Below are 23,473 nucleotides of genomic sequence, written 5' to 3'. Positions count from 1 at the left end.
AAAATAGGTGGTACAATATTATAAACATAACATGAGTAATACAAAGAGGCATGGCATGACCTAATATTATATTTTAACATGGACGTTATAATACCAATCTGTTCTGAAATCATTTAATATATACAGATGCCTATTTGAGAATGTGCCTTCAGTTAGAACCAATGAAGTGCACTCAGCAGCTTTTGCCTTTCCTACTGAGTTAAGTCTCCTGTTTTTGACTACCATTCCCTCCATGAAAAAACTAAGGTCAATAATCCACTTTGGCTATAGTTACAAAACTAAGTTATGTAAGTTTTCCTCAAAAGTCCTGGTTAATATGTATCTGTAGAACTGCAGCCACAATCACTTTTGAGATCCATTATTGACCTTATCTAAATGAATGCTAGTAAAAAATATACACTGTGCCTTCAGTTTGCTTGGTCATTCTCTGTAATACTAGGTACAAAAGCTAACAATCACATGCTAATATTTTGGAAAAACACCAAACAAAGATAGGACTATCAACTTTGGATGGTAACATGAAAACTGCCCAGACTTAAGTATTTCAATACTGATTTGACTATATAACGTAAAACTACAGGTATAAAAATAATTCAAAATACTATGGATTGCAAAGTTAGTGCTAAGTGACTTTACAGACGATTACATCATTAAATGCACAATCACTAATTTAGATCCACATCCATGAGGACCAACAGTAAAAAGTATTCAGCTTAAAGAAGCATTTTTACTTTCATGTATGCTTTATGCATTTGAACCCAAGAGTATTAGATTATAAATTTCTTGTGGACTACTGAAAAGACATTCAAAGGACAAAAATGTAACTAAAATACTTTAGAACATTTTATTTTTAATCTCACTCAGTGCTTGACATTGTTATGAAGTGAATTAATATATTTCAGGAATTTAAGTGATGTGACAGAGGGATTCTGTCACTAATGGCCCAATATTAGCAAATGCTTAGCATTCTCCCTGCCTGATCTCTTAAATATAAAAGAAATAGATCATCTCCACTGCATAAATGAACACTGGTTAGGAAAAAAGGGAGAACAATGAAATAGAAGCTTGCTAAGTGTTCTCTCTTAAAAATGCAGTTTCTTAATATAAAAACTAATACTAGGAAGTGCTTTACAGCAAAATCTTTACACCAAGTAAATATATTCTAGAATAGCAGGTGCCTGCATATAGATGCTATTTTCACTACTCTACTGCCATTATTAAATCTGCTACATAATATGGCAGTCAATGTTATGAAGACAAAAAAGAATCTTGGAACTGTTAATTTAATTGAATAGGCAGTATTACAAAGTATGCCTATGATTAAGAAAATTAGAAATTTCTTCAGTGCTAAAAGATACAAAGTAGATTCTACTGTTTATCTCTGTACAGGAGACAATATATGTTTATATCGCTTACCTGAGTGCACTTTAATATAACAAATCTCTATCCCTAAATACACGTAATCAACCAGGTATTGGAACCGACCTGTCTTCTGTACGGAGCAGCAACATTACACATTTAAGGATAACCTTAATATATCATTAATAATAATAAATTCATCTTATTAGCTAGGCCACTGGAGATAACAGCTTTATTTGTTTAAAAATTCATACACTTTTTAATGTTCTCAAGTAGCAGAAACCTTGGTTAACTGTCCAGCTAAATGTTGGCTCTGAGCACTGTGCCCTGTATCTAGAGCCTAGAAGTATCAGACATCTGTAAATATATTCAAACCATATACAGAACCCTACTTTCTTCCTACATGTTCATTGCTTCCTCAATTATCCAAAGTCTATTCCTGAATATTATAATGGATTTTCACTATGATAGAAAAGTCTGTGGGAGTCTAAAACTTGTTAACACCAACAATTAAGTTCTATTCAATTTAAAAAACACAGTAACTATAGTAGAAAACCTGAAAAAGGATTTAAAAATGACAAAATCTAGTTACTGGGCTTTCATATACAGTCTTTGAAAAAAAATTTTTTTAAAGCATTCACAAAGCAATTTTCCTGCTACGATAGGAATAGTAAAGGCATATTGAAAATTGTGCCAAAAATTAACTTTCTAAGAGGTCACAAAGCAATGAAATGGGAAATGGAAGTAATGTTGCATATTAATAGGAAGAGAATTAAATCTCTTATATTTGGCACCAGAACTCTATTTGATGCTGTTTTTTGTACTAATGTATTTTCTCAAAAAAAATTCTTGGGGCAAGGTAATGGCCTATATTAAGAGTTATTTACATCTTCTGTTTCCTTGAAATATGGTTTGAGATTATACATTTCAAATAACTATAGCAGAAGCCAGAATCTTCGCAAGGTTAGATTCCTTACCCCTTTGCAAACATGCGGGTTTATGAAGTAACTGGGGGTTTATGAAGCTTCTATGATCAGCTCTGTGGGACTACTGATCAGCTCCAGTTGAGTAGAGAAGCAGAGCCTTTTGAAATAAAAGCTGTAACGAACAGCTCAATAGTTCATTCTTACTTCCGTATCCTCACTGAGAATTAAGCAGGTTGTGAACAACCCAAGTGTGAATGGTCTGGGTTCTACTGTACTGAGGTTGTTTAGATAAAAATAACAGAATCAAATATGCAATTTGTTCATGTGGTCAGCCCCTGATCAATAATCAATATTAAATACCGATGGTAACAGGAAGATTATTTATGTTAAATATAAATAAATCATTTTCAAAAACAAGACAACCTTAAATAAAAAGATCCAAATCTAGATATAGGAAATGTCATACTGTAGAAAGGTGCATAATGCTGATTTTTTAATGTCAATTGTCTGTTTACTATGCACTGCTACTGAGTCAAATCGAGATGATGAATTACAGTTTATTATAAATTATCCACCATCTGGTTCAACTGACAACTTCAAAATAAAATGCATGGAAAAAATAAAACCAGAGTTAAATACTTGAATGCTTTAAAATTAGCTTTTCATTACTATTTTTATATTGCATTTAATATTAAAACATATTGGGATTTTCAAAATACTGTACGCTGTTTGGCAGACAGTACCCTGTCCACAGATCACAGCACAAGTAGGGAAGCTGACATGGGTAACTGGTCCCTCCCGAATCTGGAGGGGCACCAAATTGCCGCCAGGGAGTGGAGAGGGGAGAGTCCCCCCCAGTCCTCCCCACGGCCGATCGCCAAGCCAGCAGCGAAACTGGAAGTGCACTTCCGGTTTTGTGGCTGGTGCTGCCAGGGGATGCATGGCCGATCTCAGAGGATGTATGTGCACCTGCGTGCTTCCCCTACGCATCGCCAATGGAAGCTGAGCCCATTTCCCAATAGTAATTTAACAATATTCTTCAATCTGCTGGACGGACCACACTTAGAAACAAGGCTATTCAGTCTCAAGCTATTTTAGCTATTTCTAATTTAAGGCGTTCTCTTTCCTGCCACTCCTTTCTTTTTTAGCAAAGAATATGAGTACATTGACATACCTAGACCTCAAGAAAGTAGGCATTTATAAAAGTGAAAATTTGGACTGGGGGGGGGGGGGGGGGGGGGAGGAAATCAATCTGCTTGAAAATCATGGTACTGAATTTTCTCTAGTATTCCCTTCTGGTGTCCTAACTTCAGTGACTGGAACATGAAAAGGCCTATATGGATTTCTGACAAAAGATGCGACTCAACTAGATTTCTGTACTAGAGTTGCTGCACCTGAGCAAACTGATGAGAAATGTTGCACTACTGCACAGCATAATCTGCAAACAGGTAACTGCATCAATGCAAATTACTTTTTATACAAGAGTATTTGTACTACACACCCATTCACTGATCCCCACCAAAAAGTCTGAATTTCTAACCTAGGTTTTTTGGATCTCGTCATGAAATATAAATGGTTCAGCTAGCAAACAAGTAAAGCTCTATAACATCAGTAGGGACAAAAGCATAATAGCAAGTACTGTGTTACAGATTGTTGGTGTAATGTAAAAACTAACAAGTATTGGTATTTCAATCCAAAAGTCGAGCAGTAAAAAAGGTAAAAAAGTTATGCCTATCAATATGGCTCTATTCATGTAATGCATTTTACCTTCTCTGGATTTCCAGCTCTTCTTGTGATGGGCCATTTTGAACTTGTGGGGGAAGCTGAGAATTCTGTCGAGGCAACGTTGGACCTGTGAATGGAGACAGATTAGAAATGAACATATCTTCAACTTTTAAGGTATACAAAAAAAAACAAACCCCAGAAAATCAGGAAACTCAAATAGCCACAACATGAAGCTATATAAATTATTCTTTTTTTTTCTAGCAAAACAAAACAAGCTCCATAATGTAATATAGCAAATCAAAGCTGCCACAAATATTGCTTTATGTATTTCCAGAATGGAATCATTTCAAATGAATGAAAAAGTTCAACAGGAATGCAAAAATAAAGTTTTACATATGATGAGATTTAAGACTAAACAGGTGTTCATAGGCTTTCAAAAGACTCCCATATTAAAAATTTTCTTTGACAATGAACAAACACTCTTGAGTGAAGGCGAAAGACTCAAAGAATTAAAAACTCACCTAAACAGAACACTGGAAATGAAAAACAGGAGAAAAAACATCAGATATTTATCACCATACTGAAAGTGTGAAGATAAATTTATGTTCCCTAAGACTGCATTAAAATAAATTTCACAAATACATTTTGTCACCTGGACTAAGGTAAATTCCTCTGCACAAAGAGTATTTATTTACTTACTCATTTATTTCTAATATTTTACTCCTAAAATCTGAAACTGTAGCACAAAAAGCCTTAGAAACAGTACATTTTTCCAAGGATACAGCATATTGATTTTTTAAAAATGTGTACCACTTCTATGGTTGCTATATAGAGAGGTCAGGGAAAGCTATACTTGTTTAACTTTTTGCATTTGACACCATTTTATAGATCAAAGCTGAACAACTTCTGACTGTGTGGGCTGTGCACCTCCCAGGCCATACACCACATACCACAATGCACAGGTCCCCTTGCTGGAGGTGCTCCCCTTCCTTCCCACCACCCTGACAAAGGATGTAATCCCTTGGGTCCCTGCCAAACCCACCTACTGTGGGCTCCCTCAGCCCTGTGGTCCATGCCATGCTGCACTACCCCCAGGTTAGGGGCACATAGCAGAAGCAGGAAGAGAGAGGGGTAGCCCAGAGACTCCAGTGGCAGCAGAAGGAGAATGATTGAGGGAGTGGCACCCAGACTAGGTACCTGAGGGCTGCCGGGTACCCCTTGGGGGCCAGATACAGGGCATACATGGACAGCCAGCTGGACAGCCCTATTATAGACAGTAATTTTCGTGATTTCCCTTGCACCTCAGACATTTCTTGGGCCATCACAGCTATAACACCACTCTTGCCCTTGTGCAGTCAGCCAAACAAATGCTTACTTCCAAAAAGGCTGCTGCACGCAGCAGCAGCAGTTCCACTATATGTACAAGAACCTATAGTGATACAAGTGAACTAAATCATGCCAACTTTAACCTTGCTTCATTCAGGGTTAAAGTTGAAACAGTCTGGCTACATTTGTATTGCTACAGGCTCCTACACTCAGAGCTGTTACAGAAAAAGAGCTGCTCTGCAGACCAGGGCAGCAGTTCCCCTTCTTTTGAAACTGATCCAACAGAGGCCACATACAGACATTCAATTTCTCCTGACAGAGTTGCTACTCTACCAGGAGAAACCACAAGTATACAAATGTTCAGGATTTTTTCTTCCAGAGCAAAAATGGCCATTCTGGGAGAAAAACAACAGGGAGTAACTAGGGTTAACTTACTCCCACCATAAGAGTTTCTCCTGCAAGTACATGATCTCTTCTGACAAAAGGCACAACACATTCCTATAGCATCCTAGGGTGCTTTGCTTCAACTTTGCCCCCCACCCCCTGAGGAGCAGAACACACCCCCTTTTACAATCACCACATCGTGCTTGGCAGGCTGTCTCTCCCTGCAGAAGTCTGGTTCAGCCAAATCAGGGCTGCCTTGTGCACTGCTGCCATTTGTTGCCAGGCAGACTGAGGGACCTTTCAGAGGATGCCTAGATGTATGCACGAGGCCTCCCTGGCTGCACAGAATCAGCACTGAAAGCTCTCTGCTTTTCAAGAGCTCAATATCGAACTTATGTTCGGCATCACTGGGTAAGTTTTTCTCCCAGCAAAACAAACTAGAATTCTAGAAGAATTCTTCCAGCTCATTTGAACATGTGTACGCAGTCTGAACATCTGCTGATATTCAAAGTATCACACAGCAAAAGGGAAAAATCTGAATTTTAAAAATGTGGGAATGCAAGACTGCAAAACCTGATAAGGCAACTCTGAGTTTCAGATTCTAAATTCCTTGAAACTTATCTATGACTAACTGTCATATTAATGTATCCTCTTATATATGGCATTTTGTTCCAAATGCTGTACTAGATTGCACAGTGTGCCTAGTTTTATTATAGGCTTTACATTTTTCTAGACGCTTTCACGGACAAGCTGCTCTATTCAGGCGTTATTTCACATCCATATTCTTCCTTAACAATGTTTTGTAAGACCTGCTTTATAACTAATATTATGCATTGTTTTTAAGATAAAATAGAGGAATGTATAACCAAGCAATTAATAAATACTGTATGATGTGTCAACATTAACTATTGCTCCTACTTGGGTAGAAATTTTAAAATATATACTTTATATATAATTATCTATGCATTGTTTGTTATACCCCAAATCATGTATCACCATGAGAAGACAACACATTTTCAAAATGTCAGTGTCATGTTTCTGCAAATATCCCCAATATTTCCTATTTGAGTCATAAAAAGAAGTGTTCAGGTATCGACTTTTCTACAGTAGTCTTGCCTGGACACAGTAGTGCATATTAACATTTTTAAAAACATATAATTTCAAATACATTAAAATAGCTACATCATAAACAGATACTCTCTCTAGAAAAGGACAGTACAATCTCATAAAAGAATCTCCAAAGAGATGCAACTCATCATGCTGTTTACTCGTCACATTGTCACCCAAGTTGTTTGTAATGCCACTAACCAGCCATCAGAAAACAACAGAACTCACATTTGACATGGAACATAAAAATAGTAAACAGATATGACAAGATGTGGGCATGATGTCCTCTGTAAAACAGTAGTTCTCAAACTTTTTAGACTCAAAGACACTTTTGTTAGACTAGTGGCAACACTTGGAAAAATGCCAGCTCTTAGCTTTCACCTGGTTTTTAACTACAGAAAAAAGGGAGCAATTTTTCCATTGCAAAGAACAAAGACCACAACAGCTCAGAACGTTTTTGACACTATGGATTCCCTATTTGAAATCCTTCATTATATCTTGTGAATCATGTACAGATGTTTCCATTATAGCCTTCATTATATCTTGTGAATCATGTACAGATGTTTCCATACATGACAGTGCAAATACTACATGATAGGGCTGTGCGAAGCTTCAGTCCCCGATTCGATTCAGCAGAGATTTGGCCCAATTTGGTGGCCAAATCTCCAAATCTGAATTGAATCAAGAGACCCCTTAATCGCTCCGAATTGAATAGGAACCCATCCAAATTAATTTGGAGAGATTTGGAAAGATTCAATGATTCCAACATAGACACAGCTTTAAATGTTTTTTCTACATACCTCAAGGTACCAGGCGGCTCATGAATCCTGAGATGCTGGGGTGGATAGAGCATCCCACAGGAACGCAGGAGGCTCCCCAGTGTGCTCAGCAGCAGACCCGGAAGTGGACCAGAAAAGCTTCCGGGTCTGCCGGGGAGTGTCCTAATCACCTCCTCCCCGCACCGGCACTCCTGTGGGATGCTCCATCCACCCCAGCATCGCAGTATTCATGAGCCACACCTGGCACCTGAAGGTATGTAGAAAAAACATTTGAAGCCATGTCTATGGCCGACTCACGGATTCTCCGAATCAGCAGTGAATCTTCAGATTCGGATTCAGCCGAATCGAATCGGGGACAGTGATCTGAAACAACAAATCAAATCACTGTCCCCAATTCAGGACAAATTCAAATTGAATACGGCCACTTTCGCACACCCCTACTACATGGTACCTTGGTTGAGAATCACTGCTGTAAACTAAGAAGCAGGCAAGTGCATACAGCACAACATGGAACAAAAGAATGGTATGTAGAATGAGGCAGAATACTCAGTGGTGTTGTAAGTGAGAAAATCTTGTTCAATATAGTGACTTCCAGTCTTATATGGTAATCAGGGATGTTCACAATTAGATAAGCGATTTAAAAAAAAAAAAAAACACACACACAAAACAGGAAAAATAGCTCAAATGAATAGGTAACAATGGATACATTATCAAGTATGCATCCTGGTATACACTTAAAATATATGAGGAAAATATGGAAGTCAGATTAATTCGTGACTTTCCTTTATGTATTCTATGGATTTTAGTTTTGAAAAACAACTGAATAAGCCAAATTTGCTTAAGGTACCAATTTCTCAAGAAAAACACATTAAATGCTGAATATCTTTTTTTATATCTAAATGTAAAAAATTCTCCTGTGAATTACCTGGTGTAAATTCTGAATGGCAGCTAGTTTTCTGGGAAGATTTCATTTTTCATAACATTTACTAACCCTCCTTGTGCCTAGGGCACAGAAGAGAAAGGGCAGCATGCACATCTTGCTCTTCAGTTGCTTTTCATGTGCAGTCTTCTTCTGAATGTAATTGAAAAGAAGGCAAGAAGGGCAGGATGCAAATATGTATGTGGACATTATAGCTTGAATTCCTGTAACTGAAAAAGATTTTCAATCTTTTCAGCAATTGTCAACCTACACATTTTCTTGCTGTAGGCAACACCAAAGCAGTGCCTACGTGTATCTGAAGGTCAGGCTTGGACAACCTGTAGACAAAAAGTAACTGGAAGGCCATTGTATCAGATGCTTCATTCTGCACAAAAACTTCTGCAATTGCACAGTGCTTGGTAAAAGTATGCATCAAGCTCCAGGTGACTGGTCTGCAGACATCTCCTATAACAATGTTGCTTAGAATTACAAGAGAGATAACCTAGGTCCTGTTATAGAGTGGGTTCATATCAGAGAAGAGAGGCTCCACACTTCAGTGGTCATACAGCATAATTTCACACCACCAATATTCAGCTTAACAGTCTCTGGACTGATACTGCTCAACTTTTAGATCTCTCAGTTATCCCTTTCTATCCCTGTTAACATGGAAATCGCTATCCATGACTGCTGAATACCCCCAAAATGTATCTGCATGGGTTATGTTCTAACCCATGGCTGAGCAGGACTTCAGCTAGAAGGACTGGAAGACTTTGACCTTCTGAGGACTGTACCATGTTGAGGAACCAAATTGAAAGCATGGAGCCTCTCTCTCATTCTCTGCGATTCCCTTGATGGTAAGGAGAAAGAAGCTACCTGATTAGAATGTCAAGAAAAGATAAACTGGACCTGCTGGGAAAGAGGTAACAAGAGGGAAAAGACTGCAATTGTCTGAATGAAGAAAGTTTGGAAGTTGGGGGTAGGGGAGGGACTATTACTGGATGGGCAAGGGAAATCTGGACTAGGTAGTAAATTAAGAATGAATGGAAACTGGTCATATCAGGAGCTAAGGGAGGAAAGGGATTGAAAACCATCAAGATGGAAAAGAAAAGGATCTAATGAAGAGCAGTGATGTGGTTAGAAAAATGAGCCTAGCTGGTCACATATACTGGGATATATAGATCCATAAGGATGAGTGGTATTCAAAGCTGCATAATGAGCCCAGGGAAAGCACACTAAGACTTGGAGGCACTAGGAAAGCGAAACCTGGACATGGGGTAAGGGGGAGGGAGGAATGAGAAGAATCAGGCCTGATTTGACAAGGACCATGAGATCAGTTTGGAAATCTTGAAGCCTGGAAACAGTAGAGGGAAGGACAATGCTACTGGGGCAAGGGTCAGGGGTGGAATAAAGATAAGAGTGGAACACCATCAGATTAGAATGAACAGAACAGAAGGGGTCAAACTCTTTGCCCACAAATGTATACTCTCCTACAGGGCATCAAGTGGAACCCGAGTATTTTAAGTCTCAACCTCTGCTATAAGCATCTATCTGTGAAACCACAGTACTGAAGCATCTCATATTCTTTTAGTCCTGGCCCATATAGGAGGATAACAGTTTATAGGTATCAATTTCTCTGTGGGCGTATCTACACATGTGCTTTAACGCACTGTAACCTATTTTACTGTGCATCAAAGCATCACGCCAAAAACTATGATAATATGCTAGTGACCAGTAAAAATAGGTTACTGCGCATTAAGCGTCACTATAAAAGTACGCTTTTGCTACTGTGCGTTTGGGCAGCCTAATGCCCATTTATTTAGTACCTTTACATAAGAGGTACTAAACTTAATGCACAGTAGCAAAAGTGCATTAATGAACATGTAGGCACGCCCTCTAGGCTCAAATAGTTGAAGTCCGTGATGAATCTAACAGTTCCAATCCTACTGATGTCACTGACAACATGATAGAAATTTTTTTTATTTTTTACTTTTTTTAATTCCTGGAGAAAGGAATTGATTCTTTTTTTGTTGCTGTTGTTAAATATAACATACATTTTCTTTGTCTTCGAGTTCGTTATATGTTGACAGCTCTTAAGAGCATACATTGCAGGCATTACTTAAACATTAAAGAGTTTCTATTTTAGAAGTGAAACTTTAGCCATTGATATGTCAGCTTTGTCATCTACAAGAGTTGAACAAATTTCTACCATATGGTTATCAATCAGATTTTACTAATGAAAGCCTAGCAGGAAAAGGAAATTATTAAAAAACAACAAGCCAAGGATCTTTTATAGAGATCATAGCTTGCCAAGGGTAACCATTTACTATAACATTTGATCATACACCTTTCTTGTATATATCCCACCTCTCCCCTCCCAGAGAAATGAGGGCGCATATTATATGTGAAGGAAAGAGCTCCCTATAGGTACAAAAATCAGGGTGGGGGGGAAGAGGGAGCAAGGAAGAACAGAGCAGAGCAGTGACAGCAATGGGAGCCATGGCAATTAACAATCCACCACTTACTTCCCCCCTCCCTGGCCCTCTGTCACCAAATTTCTGCATCCATGGGGAAGCCTCCTCCCCAGCTGTGTGCCAGACTGGGCTGGTATGTGGAGGCAGGGGGCACCCATCATGCAGGTCTGGCCCCAGCATTGGCCCAGACCTGCCATGCAGCTTCAGCTACAGCACTGGCTTGGCCAGTTCAGGACCTAGCGTACAGCATCAGGGCCAGCATGCAACTCCCAACACCCAAACACCCAGCCCAGGTACATATATCCCCCAGCCCCCATGCACAACCCCATAGCTCTGCAGACCCATATACTTACCATTACTCTAAGGTAAGAGCTTTTTCCTTCTTGGGGCCTTCTCAAAATGGGTTGCATGTTACATTCAAGCGTACGTTATATGGTAGAAAATATGGTACCTTGCTTCAGATCTGTAGTGGCACAAACAAGACTCTAATGGGAAAAGTATCCCATGATTTGCAGCAGCTGCAATGCAGAAAACCAGAAGGACAGCCAAATAGAGGGGTTTTTGCCAATTGTAGCATTTTTTTTCCATATCTATGTTTGGCCTATTTGTCAAGATAAGTACCTTACTACAGAACTGCCAACAATCAACACAAATGTTTCCAGGTTACACTTGTTACAATAGATACAAAACATGTATTAGGTACCCTAATAGATTTATTAGAAGCATTCTTGTATCAGAAAACTTTAGTATGTTTCTGTGAAGGAAAAGCTATTATAATACACTTGTTTCACTTGTATTCTGGCCAGCTCCTCAGGACAAGTACAGACTTAACAAGACTAATGTCAAGTTAAAAGTACAGTATGAGGGGGAATAACAAAATGGGTGGGGAAGGAGGATAAGGGGTGGGGAAAGAACTATTCATTATCTATCTTAAAAATATTCAATTGTAGTTGAAAGATAAGAGAATAAGCAATTATTTTTCTGCTGGAATACCCCTATACATCTACTCCCACCTATCTCAACCCCAAAAGATACTGAAGCAAATAAGGGAATAAATAAAGAAAACAGAAAAGACTACATAATAAATAATAATTGGAGCTCAGAGTAGAGGAGCCCTACTACACCCTCTACTATGAGCCCCGATTGCTTTTTCCTCTAGATCAATACAGCTACAACCTGGATACCTGACATATGGAAGATATCAAATTTTAGCCAATTTTTAAAATTAAATCTCATAATTTCCCAGGCAGGAAGCAATTTTGATCACCTGTAACCTGAGATACTGCTCCTGCCTTTGCTCAGAGCAATTTGCATCGCTACAGAGCCTTACAAGAAGCTAAGAGACACTTATCAGCTAAGAACTATCTGCTGTAAGTACCCCATCTTTTGACTCCTCTGTGAAATATGAACTTCCATTTCTGCCCAGGAGGACTTTAACAATCTTTTCTCCAATGCCTGAAGGGTGTTTGTGCCTGAAAACTTGCAATTAGAGAATTTTTTTGCAAAAATCTTTTTGGTCTAATAAAACACATCTCCTCTACTATGAGCCTCGACTGCTGTTTCCTCTAGACCAATATGGCTACAACCTGGATACCTGATACATAATAAATAAGCACTCATTGGAGGTCCTCTCAGACACCTGAAAATGCTCTGGAAACCTCAAACACCCTGTAAGGTAGGTGTCCCATCCGTTTTAAAACTGCATGAACTGAAGCACAGAGGTTAAATGACTCACTCAATATATTGCATTACTGAGTACATAGTAAAATAAGTAACGAAATCCATTCATCCTATATACGGCTCCTTAATCTAGCCAACAGACTCTTCTCACCAAGAGATGCGTGTCATAAAATAGAATGAACAATCTTTGGTACTCTTTATTCCAATTTTCTTTCCATGTGGTGATTCACACATCACCAAGTGGAGATTCAACAAATAAAAGAAACAAGGCATTTAAAAAATAATTTATCGTAGTACAAAAACAGATTTTGCAAAACAGAAAGGCCACGTCTATTTATGTTTAGTGGTACAGTGTCTATACAATACTGTTGTAAAAGAATTTAGTAAACATTTGGCTGCTATACAGATTTTAATAGGCCAAATTAATGAGATTATTTTATTATGACGGTTGGTTTCTAGTGGAATTATATATAACCTGACCTGCAAATGGTAACCCTCCAGGAAGCAAATCCAATTAACCATTTTCAACTGGTTCTCTTGGGGTGTTCATACACGTGCTCTAGCACTGGGGGAGAGGGGACACTTTAATTAGAGCGGCTCTAAGAGCCACTAATTAAAGCATCCGGAGCATCTTGTGTATCAGCACCCCCATGCTTCAAAATAGCGGTAGGAGTGCTTTATCTAAAGCTCACTGAACAAACTTTAGGTAAGTCAACCCCACCATTTTGAAGCATAGGAATGCTAATACATCAGACGCGGGAGGCTGCTGGACAGCGGTAACTGCCATACTCTAGACAACTCGAATAATCGAGTCTGCTCCAACATGCTGAAATTCCAGCATCTCAGAGCAGCCTTCCTGCTCGTGTATAGGCACCCTTGCAGACAGCACTAAACCAAAGAAAAATCACTACCTACTTTGATATGCTGTTTCCAGTAAGTTAAGTTTGTTCAGTTACCCTGTCACTATTTGGCTCATTTCTGTCCCAGAAAAGCAGGTATAAGTAAAATAGCATGAAGAGGGCTTATCTTGAGAAAGCATTCTGGTCCATTTATGAGGCTGTATTATTTTATCTCTGTTTAGTGCAGAATGAACCTACTTCTCTATGAAGCCACTACATTGTTACCATCAACAGAGAAAGAGACAGTGTATTTGCTTTTTTATTTTTAAATTAAGTACAGTACAAATATGTACTTGTAATCACTGTATATCATTAAAATGCATCTTTTAATCACTGAATATATCATTAAAATACAACTTTTGTAAGCCCTTTTCAACAAAAGAACAAAAAAAATCTTCTTAAAGAATGGCTGTTATTGGAAAAAGTATAGCTGTACCTTAGTCAACTACATAAGATCTATGCACTAAAACTGGTTTAGGAAAATGAGCTCCCTTTAGAAAGCATTTCCTGGACAGCAATATAAAATCTCTAGTTTGTGGTATTATTGTTTAATGATAGGGCTGTCTACCTAATGGCTTGTGGGCTGCATGTGGCCCCCAAAGGGTTAGTACATGGCTGACCAGCTCCTGCTGTGGCCCCCTCTTCAGGTTCCTCTGCCCTCTCCAGCTTTTAGTTCCTGCCCTCACTCCTGAGGGTGGGGTAATGCAACAGGAGGGGGTGGTGTGTGCAAGGTGTACACATGGTGGAAGGCAAGGGTGCCCATGGTGCATGTGTGGCAGGGCAAGAGGCAGAGTTGCTTGCTCTGCATGAGAAAAGGGCATGACCTGAGCCCATGCAGGTGGCTGTATGGCTAGGAGAAGAGAGGGATAATGTACATGCAAGTGAGGGGTGGGGTGCAGGCCACCTGTGGGGGGCACACAGCCAAGAGAGAAGCAGGGAGCCAGGCTATCTACCTATGCTCTGTTTGTGATGGAGGGAGCAGTGCTAGGCTGGGGATCGCCTCGGGGAGTGAGGTGCTGCCTGCCTTACCCTGTAGCCTGAGCCTAGGACTACAACTCATGCAGCACGTGGCCCAATTGCCCAGAAGTTGGACAGCTCTGGTTTAACAATTAAAAACTGCAAAGCTGTCACAAACTTAAGCTCACATGAAACTAAGCTAAGTAGTGCTGAAACTGGTTGTTCAAGTCAAAATATGAAATAAGGCTTTTCAAGCAAAGAATCAATTGAAAATAAATAGCGAGTTGATGAAGTAGTATGAAGGTTAGAAAGAACAGATCACTTAGCTACTTCAAGGAAAGCTCATATTAGTATTATATAAAAGGAAAACTTCCTCTCATTTTCTTCCATTAAAACTACTTACTTTTAGGGACAGAATTTCAGATTTGGCAAAGCATTTCGTTTTATTCAGTGCTAACAGTAGGCTCCTGAGGACCTGCTGCTATAGAACATTATAATTTCAATTTCCTTATGCTAGTTGTTCTATGCAGTTGATCTTATTTAAGATATCATTATCAGAGGATTTAGTACACTTATGACAGCAAGCAAACAAAAACATGCGCATAAAAATTGCTGCAAAAGAAACTTCGTAATTTAGATAAAAATCCTTACAGAAAGAGATTAGAAAATGTAGCTAAAACCCATTTATTAAACAAGTTTCAAAAGTAGAGTACATATACCTTTTTTATGTGCAAGTAGCTCTGCCCTTGAAACTAGCGAGCCCTATTTTCATAACTTAGGATCATAGAAAAGTAGCACTGGAATGGACCTCATAAGGTCTAATCCAGCTCTGTGCTCAAGGCAGTATCAGTCTTGACTAATTATTTTATAAATATCCATAAATATAGATAACTGGGAGTATGTTTCAGAAAGGTGTACAAAGAACAATCAACCCCTTGTAAAGATTATATATTTTATCTTTAAATATTTTTATATATATATAAACGTGTGTGCGCGCGCACATAGTATAAAGACAGCACACGTGCATGTGCACAACACCCCCTCCCATTTCACCAGCTTGTTTTCAGTCTCCTTTCTATCCACTAAAAAACATTTCTCTTGTGCACTTGTTCCCACTGCCATCCCTGATGATAGCGTAGATGACAGCCCTGTCTATATATAGTTCTTTTTTATTGGTTTATACGTAACATTCTTTTCTCGGTTACTTACATTTTTATTTCCTCGACTCAAAATTTTAAATCCAGGCTCGAATTATGGTTTTGTACCCCTTTTGTGCAGACAGGTTCATTAAATATTGTTTTCAGCATTAAAAATGCAGTCCATTAAAGCTAGAAAGACATTCATAACTGAACTAAGAATTTGAGGATCTTGCTCTCTTAAAAAAGAAAAAAACAGGAAATGGATTTCTGAAGGAAGGGTACTGTCACTTGTAAATGTTTTTCATGTCTTTGAAGCAACACACTTTTATTTATTGGTTTACAAAGGCCAAGAGACCTTTTTTTCTCCCCGTGGTAACATGGTGTTCTATTGTTTGTTCTATTCCTGGCATCATCATCATCTTACTGCGTGACTTCAGGCAAGTCAAAAACTTAATCTCTGCTGTGCCTCAGTTTCCCCATGTATATAACGAGGATAATGATACTGAACACTTTTGCAAGCACTTTGAAATGAACTGATAAAAGCACTACCACTATCACTTTAAATACATTATGCCAATATTATCTATTGCAAACTTGCTGCTTCTTAAATTTCATCAGCAGTAGTAGACAGAAATGCTGTTGTCTGCACAGAAGACAATCATCACTTTTTACTTTTGATATTACTAAATGAGACTTTAAATTGGCAGTTTTGGAAATACAAGCACGAGATTGTAAAGGCACTGCTCACTTATTAACACAAACCTTTAAAACAGCTGATGCTCATAATGATTTTACTCAAGACCAATAGATTGCATTACTGAATTAATTAAAAAAAAAAACCTTTACCTCTATGTTCATTTTGTGAATAAGAGGTTTCAAATACGGCATCTCCATGATCACTCTGAAGTCAGGCCAACTGGAGAATTTTAATACTATTCTTCAAGACTTGGACCCAAATTTTAGCTTAGTACTTTTATGCGATATATTACTGACCCTTGTGATAATACTATGCAATAGAAAACAGCACACAGGTAATGGTTAGAGACAATTGCAATAATGCTGAACAGGTTGAGCCCCAAAGCATACAATAACTAAAATTAAAGTTGATATTTCTTTTAATAATGTTACATGCTATAGAATTATAAAGGGAGTAGAACGGATAGACAATAACTAAATGACAAAATTCCTATTATTAAACCACATTGTTTAGATTTTGAGAAATTGGTAATGTAAAGTTATCCTCCTAGGTGACCTAAGTCATCTTGCGACCTAAGTCACCTTTCAGAAGACCCAGTGCAACTAAAAGAAAAAATGGCTACTGTTACAGAATATACCAAATATAGGTCTAAATCAATTTTCTTTTAATAAAATGTTAAATCAAACATTTAAACAGGAAGAAAACAGAACAAAAAACCCCAAAAAACTTACAAGCAAATATGGAGATTTTATTCCACTTCTGACAACACAGACACTGCCACATCCCATTACTACTGTGCTGGCAAGAAGTAATCTCAGTCCCCTCCAGAGAATTGTCAGAATGCAGGTAAACCACCATTACTTTAATGCAGCAGAAGCAGTTCTCCCTCCCCACCCCCAAATAAGGTTTACAGGTTCTTATTGCAGTTTGAAGTATGACATTCTTGATGACCCAAATCTGAGAATTTTTTTTCTTGTTTAGCAGATTCATTCTGTTCGGTAGCATAATAGTCACATATTCTGGAAAGGCTCCTTGAGTTCTTACTGCAGTTTGCATTTCCCGAAGTTACTAAATTATTCATTCCATAATATGCATATGGCTAACCCAATCAGCAATGATTCTGTTAACTCTATCTTTACTGATTAAGGAAAAAAAAAAAACACTGAACAAACTCATAGCTTTAAAACATGTATTATATATATCACGAGCTTTGTATAGAAGCAATCTTGACCAGTTTGATCTCAAGCCTTAGTTTAATAATCCATAATAGTATAATTATGGAGGCACAACTCTCATCTGAAAAATACTGTTGTTTTCAGAACGTAGTATAGCTGTTCCTATTTCCAAAGTCTCTTCTTCACCCGGGGGGGGGGATTTTCAAATGAGAAACAACCTGCTATCAATAACTGAGCATAATCCCACATGGGTAGCGATTTAAAAAGCAAACAAAGAAAACAAACAAAAAACCCCACTTTGACAGTTTTAAATTGAACTCTTTAACCTTGCTAGCCAGTAGTTTTCTGGCTTGAGGGTATCCAACCTGTGGCATGAGTACCACAAGTAGCAAGGGCAGTCACTGTGTGTGTGCCCTGACATGTTAAGTCAGGGAGGGGGCAGGCAGCAGATCAGACAGGGGTCCCTGCACAATGTAGGGAACAGAAAGCAGAGCAGCAGATCTGGCAGGGGAAGGGAATCAAAGTGGCACTCTGGGAACAGCACAGGGCTTAATTTATGGCACATCTGCCTAAAAGGCAAGCCCCCACTATTTTAGTTGATCAGGAGCTATGATTTCTTTTGACCACTATAGACATATAATTACCCATTAGTTCTTGATAAAAGATTTCAAAGGTCCTTAAAATGAGCATTAGAACCAGCAATCAACTGAGGTTAATCCACACTAGTCATTTAACAGTACTATACTATTAAAATGCCACAGCAGCTAATACTTCATCATTGCTAGAAATTCATGCAAAATATTGATATTTGGAAAGACAGTATTCCAGCTTTTCTAAGGTACTCTGCTAGCTTTAATACTGCATTCAATACATTACTTTTAAAAAAAACAAAACACACTCAGTGTATACTCTTACATTTATGTCTACTGATTCTGTGTTTATAGAAGACTATCCCTGCCAGTGAGCCAGCCACTGATCAGTAGCAAAGAAATCGCTTAATTAGCTTGCCACTCATTAAATTCAAGAAAACAAAGAAATCTCCTATTTACCAAAATGATCAAAATGTTGTACTTCAGACAAGTTTTAGCTTTACATTGCTATATAGACAAATGATCTGTATTTACTCCTGGAAACCCTTTGTTTTGCTGAATCCAGTAAAAGGTTCTGCCTATTTCCTGAATAAATGGATTTAACCTGTGGCAAAGAATGCAGTACAATTCCTGTTCCCTCTTAAATGATAAAAGGAACTAAGTACCATCTTCTTAATTTGGCACAAGCTATTCTTGTATGGCCTTCTGCATTTCTTTATGAAATCAAATCAGTAAAGGAAATGCAGATTATATTGTTTGTCATTAAAAATCATGGACACTAAAAACTCTTGCATCAAAATATATTGAGTATATTTAGTATTGTTGACAATGACAAACATCAGTAATCTTCAAAAAGCGTCTTGATGCCCACCCTGCTGAGGTCATCTGACCCCAGCAGTCTTTCCTGCCCAAGGGCAGGAGGGCTGGACTCAATGATTTTGTAAGGTCTTTTCCAGCCCCTAACATCTATGAAATACCCCTAAATATACTGACTTCTCACAATTTCTACTGAAGAGAAAAATGTGATCGTCTTCTTTAGAATACCCCCAATTTAGTTGAGGTCCCTAAACTCTCACATTTAAAATATTTGTACCCTACATTGAAGCCTATTAGAATCCTAAACCACAGCTGATAATATAAATAGCATCTAAGCAAGTACTATATTTTGATTCCTCCCCAACAGAACTAGTAGGAGAGTTCACATTGACATAACCTCATCCCAGATCTATTGTCACAATGATGCAGCATGTAAACATGTAAGTTGCAAACAAAAAGAGAAAGTTCGTTCTTCATTTTAAAACAATTCGGGGGATGCATAAGCCATCCAACTTCTGAAGGAATGTTAGAAACATTTACCTATAAAAAAAGTAAAAGAACTCCCAACTTGGACCTTTAAAAAAAAATCTTTTGTAAAATTTTCATGGGATCTAAATGTCATCTAAAGAATGCCAACATTTTCAAGTTAAAATACAGTCCCCCATTTCACAGATAAATCCAAAAATTATCTGAAGAGCATGCCCAGCACACTTGTAATAAAATAAAAAATACAATAAAAAATTAAAATATTTCATTGTTGCAGGAAGAGTCCAACCAATATATAACAGTATAAATTCAGAATCAAGCAACTAAGAGTCTTACTTTTTCTTTTAATATTTCTTGGCCTGTGTAAGTAAGGAATGTGTGCAACAAAACTGGAGATGTTTAAACAGGATTCTCCTAATTGACTTGAATTTAAAGGTTGTAAAATACTGTTACATACATTTAGATTTAGAAAAATAAAAGTAAAAAATATCACTGTAGGTAAGTTATCCTCTTGAAGATTAATATTTCCTTAATTCAGTTAAGCCAGGTGAAATAAAATAATATACTTTCAGGGGTTAAATGTATTTGTAAATTATTTTGAATACAATAGGAAACTCAAAATGAGCAATATCCTTATTAAAGGATATATGCTGAAACTGCCAATGTAACATACTATTTAAAATAAAATGCACGTTTTAAAATAGACTGAAGCATATTTTTAATAAAAATCTATTTAAGTCAAGGACAGTTTCCTAGCAATAAAAGTGCTGATGACACTGATACTGCAGAGCCAGTGATCTGCCCAAATGAAAAAAAAATTCCATGATGTCAGAGATACTAGAAAAAGAGCTAGAGAAAAGTCCTGCACTTAAAAGCTGATGCAAGTAGCACAGATAAATAACTAAAGCACCTGAGCACTGAAAAATACTTTAAAAAAAGAGAAAAAGCAAGCAGAAGTCAAGGTTTCTGTGTACAAATAACTTCAACTGAAATAAAGGAAATGTAGCTATGACCTCTAGAAGAAACACTGGATGTTAAGATACTCTTGATTTCTCCTTAAATTAAAGATGCTGGCTAAATCTCCTTCCCTTGTAGTCAAGAACCCACATTCCCTTTCACTGCTATAGCTAATTCAGACCCGCTCAAACCCAAATACAATGGAGTTTGGGTATCAAGTAAGAATCCTTACTTGGAATAACCTGAAACCAACATGTGTACATCAATGAAGACTGACAGCTACTAGGACCCAAGGAATTTTTTAGCCCATTTCCATCTGTTACTTGGTAAATTTATGCAGATTACATGGATTGAGAATGAAATTTGTAATATGTCTATATAAAACACTCTGATCTCTGTATTAATAATTATCATAAAACATTTTAAAGCCCTTTAATACTTTCTTAAACCTGGAATATGACCAATTTGTAATGATCAAGACCTCTGAAAACAAGATGAAATGCAATATTTCTTCCACAAAGCTTGGCACATAATGGAAAGAAAAGACTGACTGAAGACATAAAAAAAACCCTGCAATGTGAACAGCAAGAACCCTTCAACTATGGAAAGCATCGAAGTCATCTGCACAGGAAATCAATAATATCCTTTGAACTGTACTTTTTCTTTTGATGTAAAATCCTTCTCTCTCAAGAAGGTACACACTTATCCATAGAACAGCTCATGCTCAATAGTGTTTTATTTCATCATATACTATAATTAAGCCAGGATATTACGTTTTATTTTAAAATGTTGTTAAGTGTGCCTTTTTAACCTTCTATAGTACATAAACAGGTACAAATATATCAGTTTTACAAATAAACTCATTTTGACATTACTTAAAGTGTCTGGTGGTCATCAAGACTAAGGGTTGGACCACATACAGAAGTATTTAAAACATCATTAGTATGACTAAACATTTGCCATAAACTAAATGATTTAACTCTGGCAAAATTAATAAAGTTTTCAAAAATAAATTAACAAAAAAAACCCTCTCAAATGGCCACACTTCTATGACCACAGAATTCTATTAGCACCTGCCTACCTTAAAAAAAAGCATTGGTATAGCCAAAACTATAGAACTCATTACTGGATATCAACCATCTGGCCAACTACTAACCCGTGTTATTTTCTACTTTTGATTAATACTATTGAAAAAGTTAAGAAAACTCCTTAAATATCAGGTTCTTAAGATCTCATTGAAATCTGTCAATAAAAATGGATAACAATTTGTGGGACAGATAACCTTCTGATTAGAGGTGCACCAATACATTGGTCTCATATCGGATCGGTACCAATATGAAGAAATGGCTGTATCCGATATCAGCCCGATGGGGCCGATAATTTAGCTGATAAATGCCTATGCAGCTGCAGCACAGCACAGACCAGAGCTGGCAGCGTGGAGAGCTGCCTCCAGCTGTTACGTCAGAAGAGGGGAGAGGGAAGGGTCGTTGTGGGGGGGGGGCCCCCCCACAGGTTAACGTCCCCCCCAGTGAGGGATGGGGCAGGTGCAGGCGCTGCCCAACCGGGGTGGGGGTGGGTGCATGGGACAAAGCCGCGGCTCATGGGGTGGGGGCAGCTTCCGCCACTGCTTGCACCCCGAGAGGGTGGGGGGTGTGACACAAGGTGGGCTGCAGTTGCAGGGTGGAGCTGGATCCGGCACTCCGTGGGGCTGTTCTTGTCAGGGGCTGGGCTCAGAACGGGCTCCAGCAGCATTGGGAGGAGGCTGCAGCCACCCTAAATTTCACCACAGCTGCACTCCCAGCCCCACACTGCCTGCTGCAACTCCAGCTCAACGCCCCACCTCCACCCAAGCACCGGGAAAAGCTGGTGCTGCACAAGGCAGCAGCACGGGGCTGGGAGCACAGCTGTGGCAAAATATGGGGTAACTGCAGCCTCCTCCCAGTGCCGCCAGAGCCTGCGCCAAGCCCAGCCCCCAGCAAGAAAAGCCCCGTTCACCACCAGCTCCACCTCGTAGCTGCAGCCTGTCCCATGTCGCACAGATCCAAGGGCACACACATCCCCACACTTCAAAATGGTGGTGGGGTTGCTTTTAACTAAAGCTTGATTTATGAACTTTTAAGCATGGGGATGAGAAATGCACAAGATACCAAGGCTGCTGGAGTGTTCTAAACAGAATGCTCCTGCATACTCAATTAATCAAGCCTGCTTGATTAAGCAGACTCTGTTTCATAGAGTCTGGTCCAACATGTTCCAATTAGAACACACCGGAACAGGCATGTGACTAGGTGAGACTAGAAAATAGATGAAAAATAGAGTATTGGGGTTAATCCTAACAAGACAGAAGGTATGAACAAACAAAACATACATTTCAAGTGCTTTAAAAGGGGAGCTTTTAAAAGTTCAGAAGCTAAGAGCAAGTGTTACACTGTAACATATGCCTGCATAATCCTGTAGCAACACAAGTGAGCTGAACTTCCCCGGATGAGTCACAGCTGAAGTTGGAGTGGTTTTAGCTTGTTCTTGTATCCTTTAACAGGGATACAACTGTTATGTCTGTCTATACCCTGAGGTAATATTGGCTGGCAGCAGGAAGTAGCAAAAGAATGCAGGAATACTATCTGTTCCTTTAACTTATGGTGTCCACAATAGTTGGGTCAGGTTGGCAGCCTAACAATATGGTTAAAGTCTCAGCTGCTACTGGAAAAATCAGATAGCAGTAATGGAGAGCTCAGCCTTCTTTTTTGCACACAACATGAAAGGTGGAATACAGACCCAGTAATTGTTACCCAGACCCTTGGCACTTTAAGAATATAGACTACTTCAATGACTTTTACATGGAGATGCATCCTAAAAAAAATATTTGGAAACTGAAGTTGGGGAAGAATGTAGCGCTCTTACTGGTACGTAGATTGCCTTGTTATATGTATATGTATACACAAACTGCCCATCAAAAATGACAGCGGAGATGGGTAGCAGGGACAGAGCCCAGCGTTTGGCCCTGCGCCCCCATTCCCCCACTCCCTGTGCTAGTCCAGCCCAGCCCCCTTCAGGCCTGACCCCTTCCACCCGGGCAGTTTCGGT

The 23,473-nt window shown here is 38.6% G+C and overlaps 1 protein-coding gene across 10 annotated transcripts in view; it reads right to left on the bottom strand.

Moving 5' to 3' along the window:
- Positions 1 to 23,473, bottom strand: part of ENAH (ENAH, actin regulator) — a 137,389-nt gene that overhangs the window by 53,316 nt on the left and 60,600 nt on the right. For all 10 annotated transcript variants that reach the window (XM_025216310.1, XM_025216316.1, XM_006016571.3 and 7 more), the window contains exon 4: positions 4,053 to 4,137. In XM_025216310.1, the coding sequence (XP_025072095.1) occupies positions 4,053 to 4,137 (85 nt within the window). The remainder of the gene's footprint in view (positions 1 to 4,052; positions 4,138 to 23,473) is intronic.

Source organism: Alligator sinensis, unplaced genomic scaffold (genome assembly GCF_000455745.1).
Source record: "Alligator sinensis unplaced genomic scaffold, ASM45574v1 scaffold138_1, whole genome shotgun sequence".
NCBI classification, from domain to species: domain Eukaryota; kingdom Metazoa; phylum Chordata; order Crocodylia; family Alligatoridae; genus Alligator; species Alligator sinensis.
The sequence above is the reverse complement of the archived record's forward strand: the minus strand, read 5'-3'. Positions and strand labels throughout refer to the sequence as shown.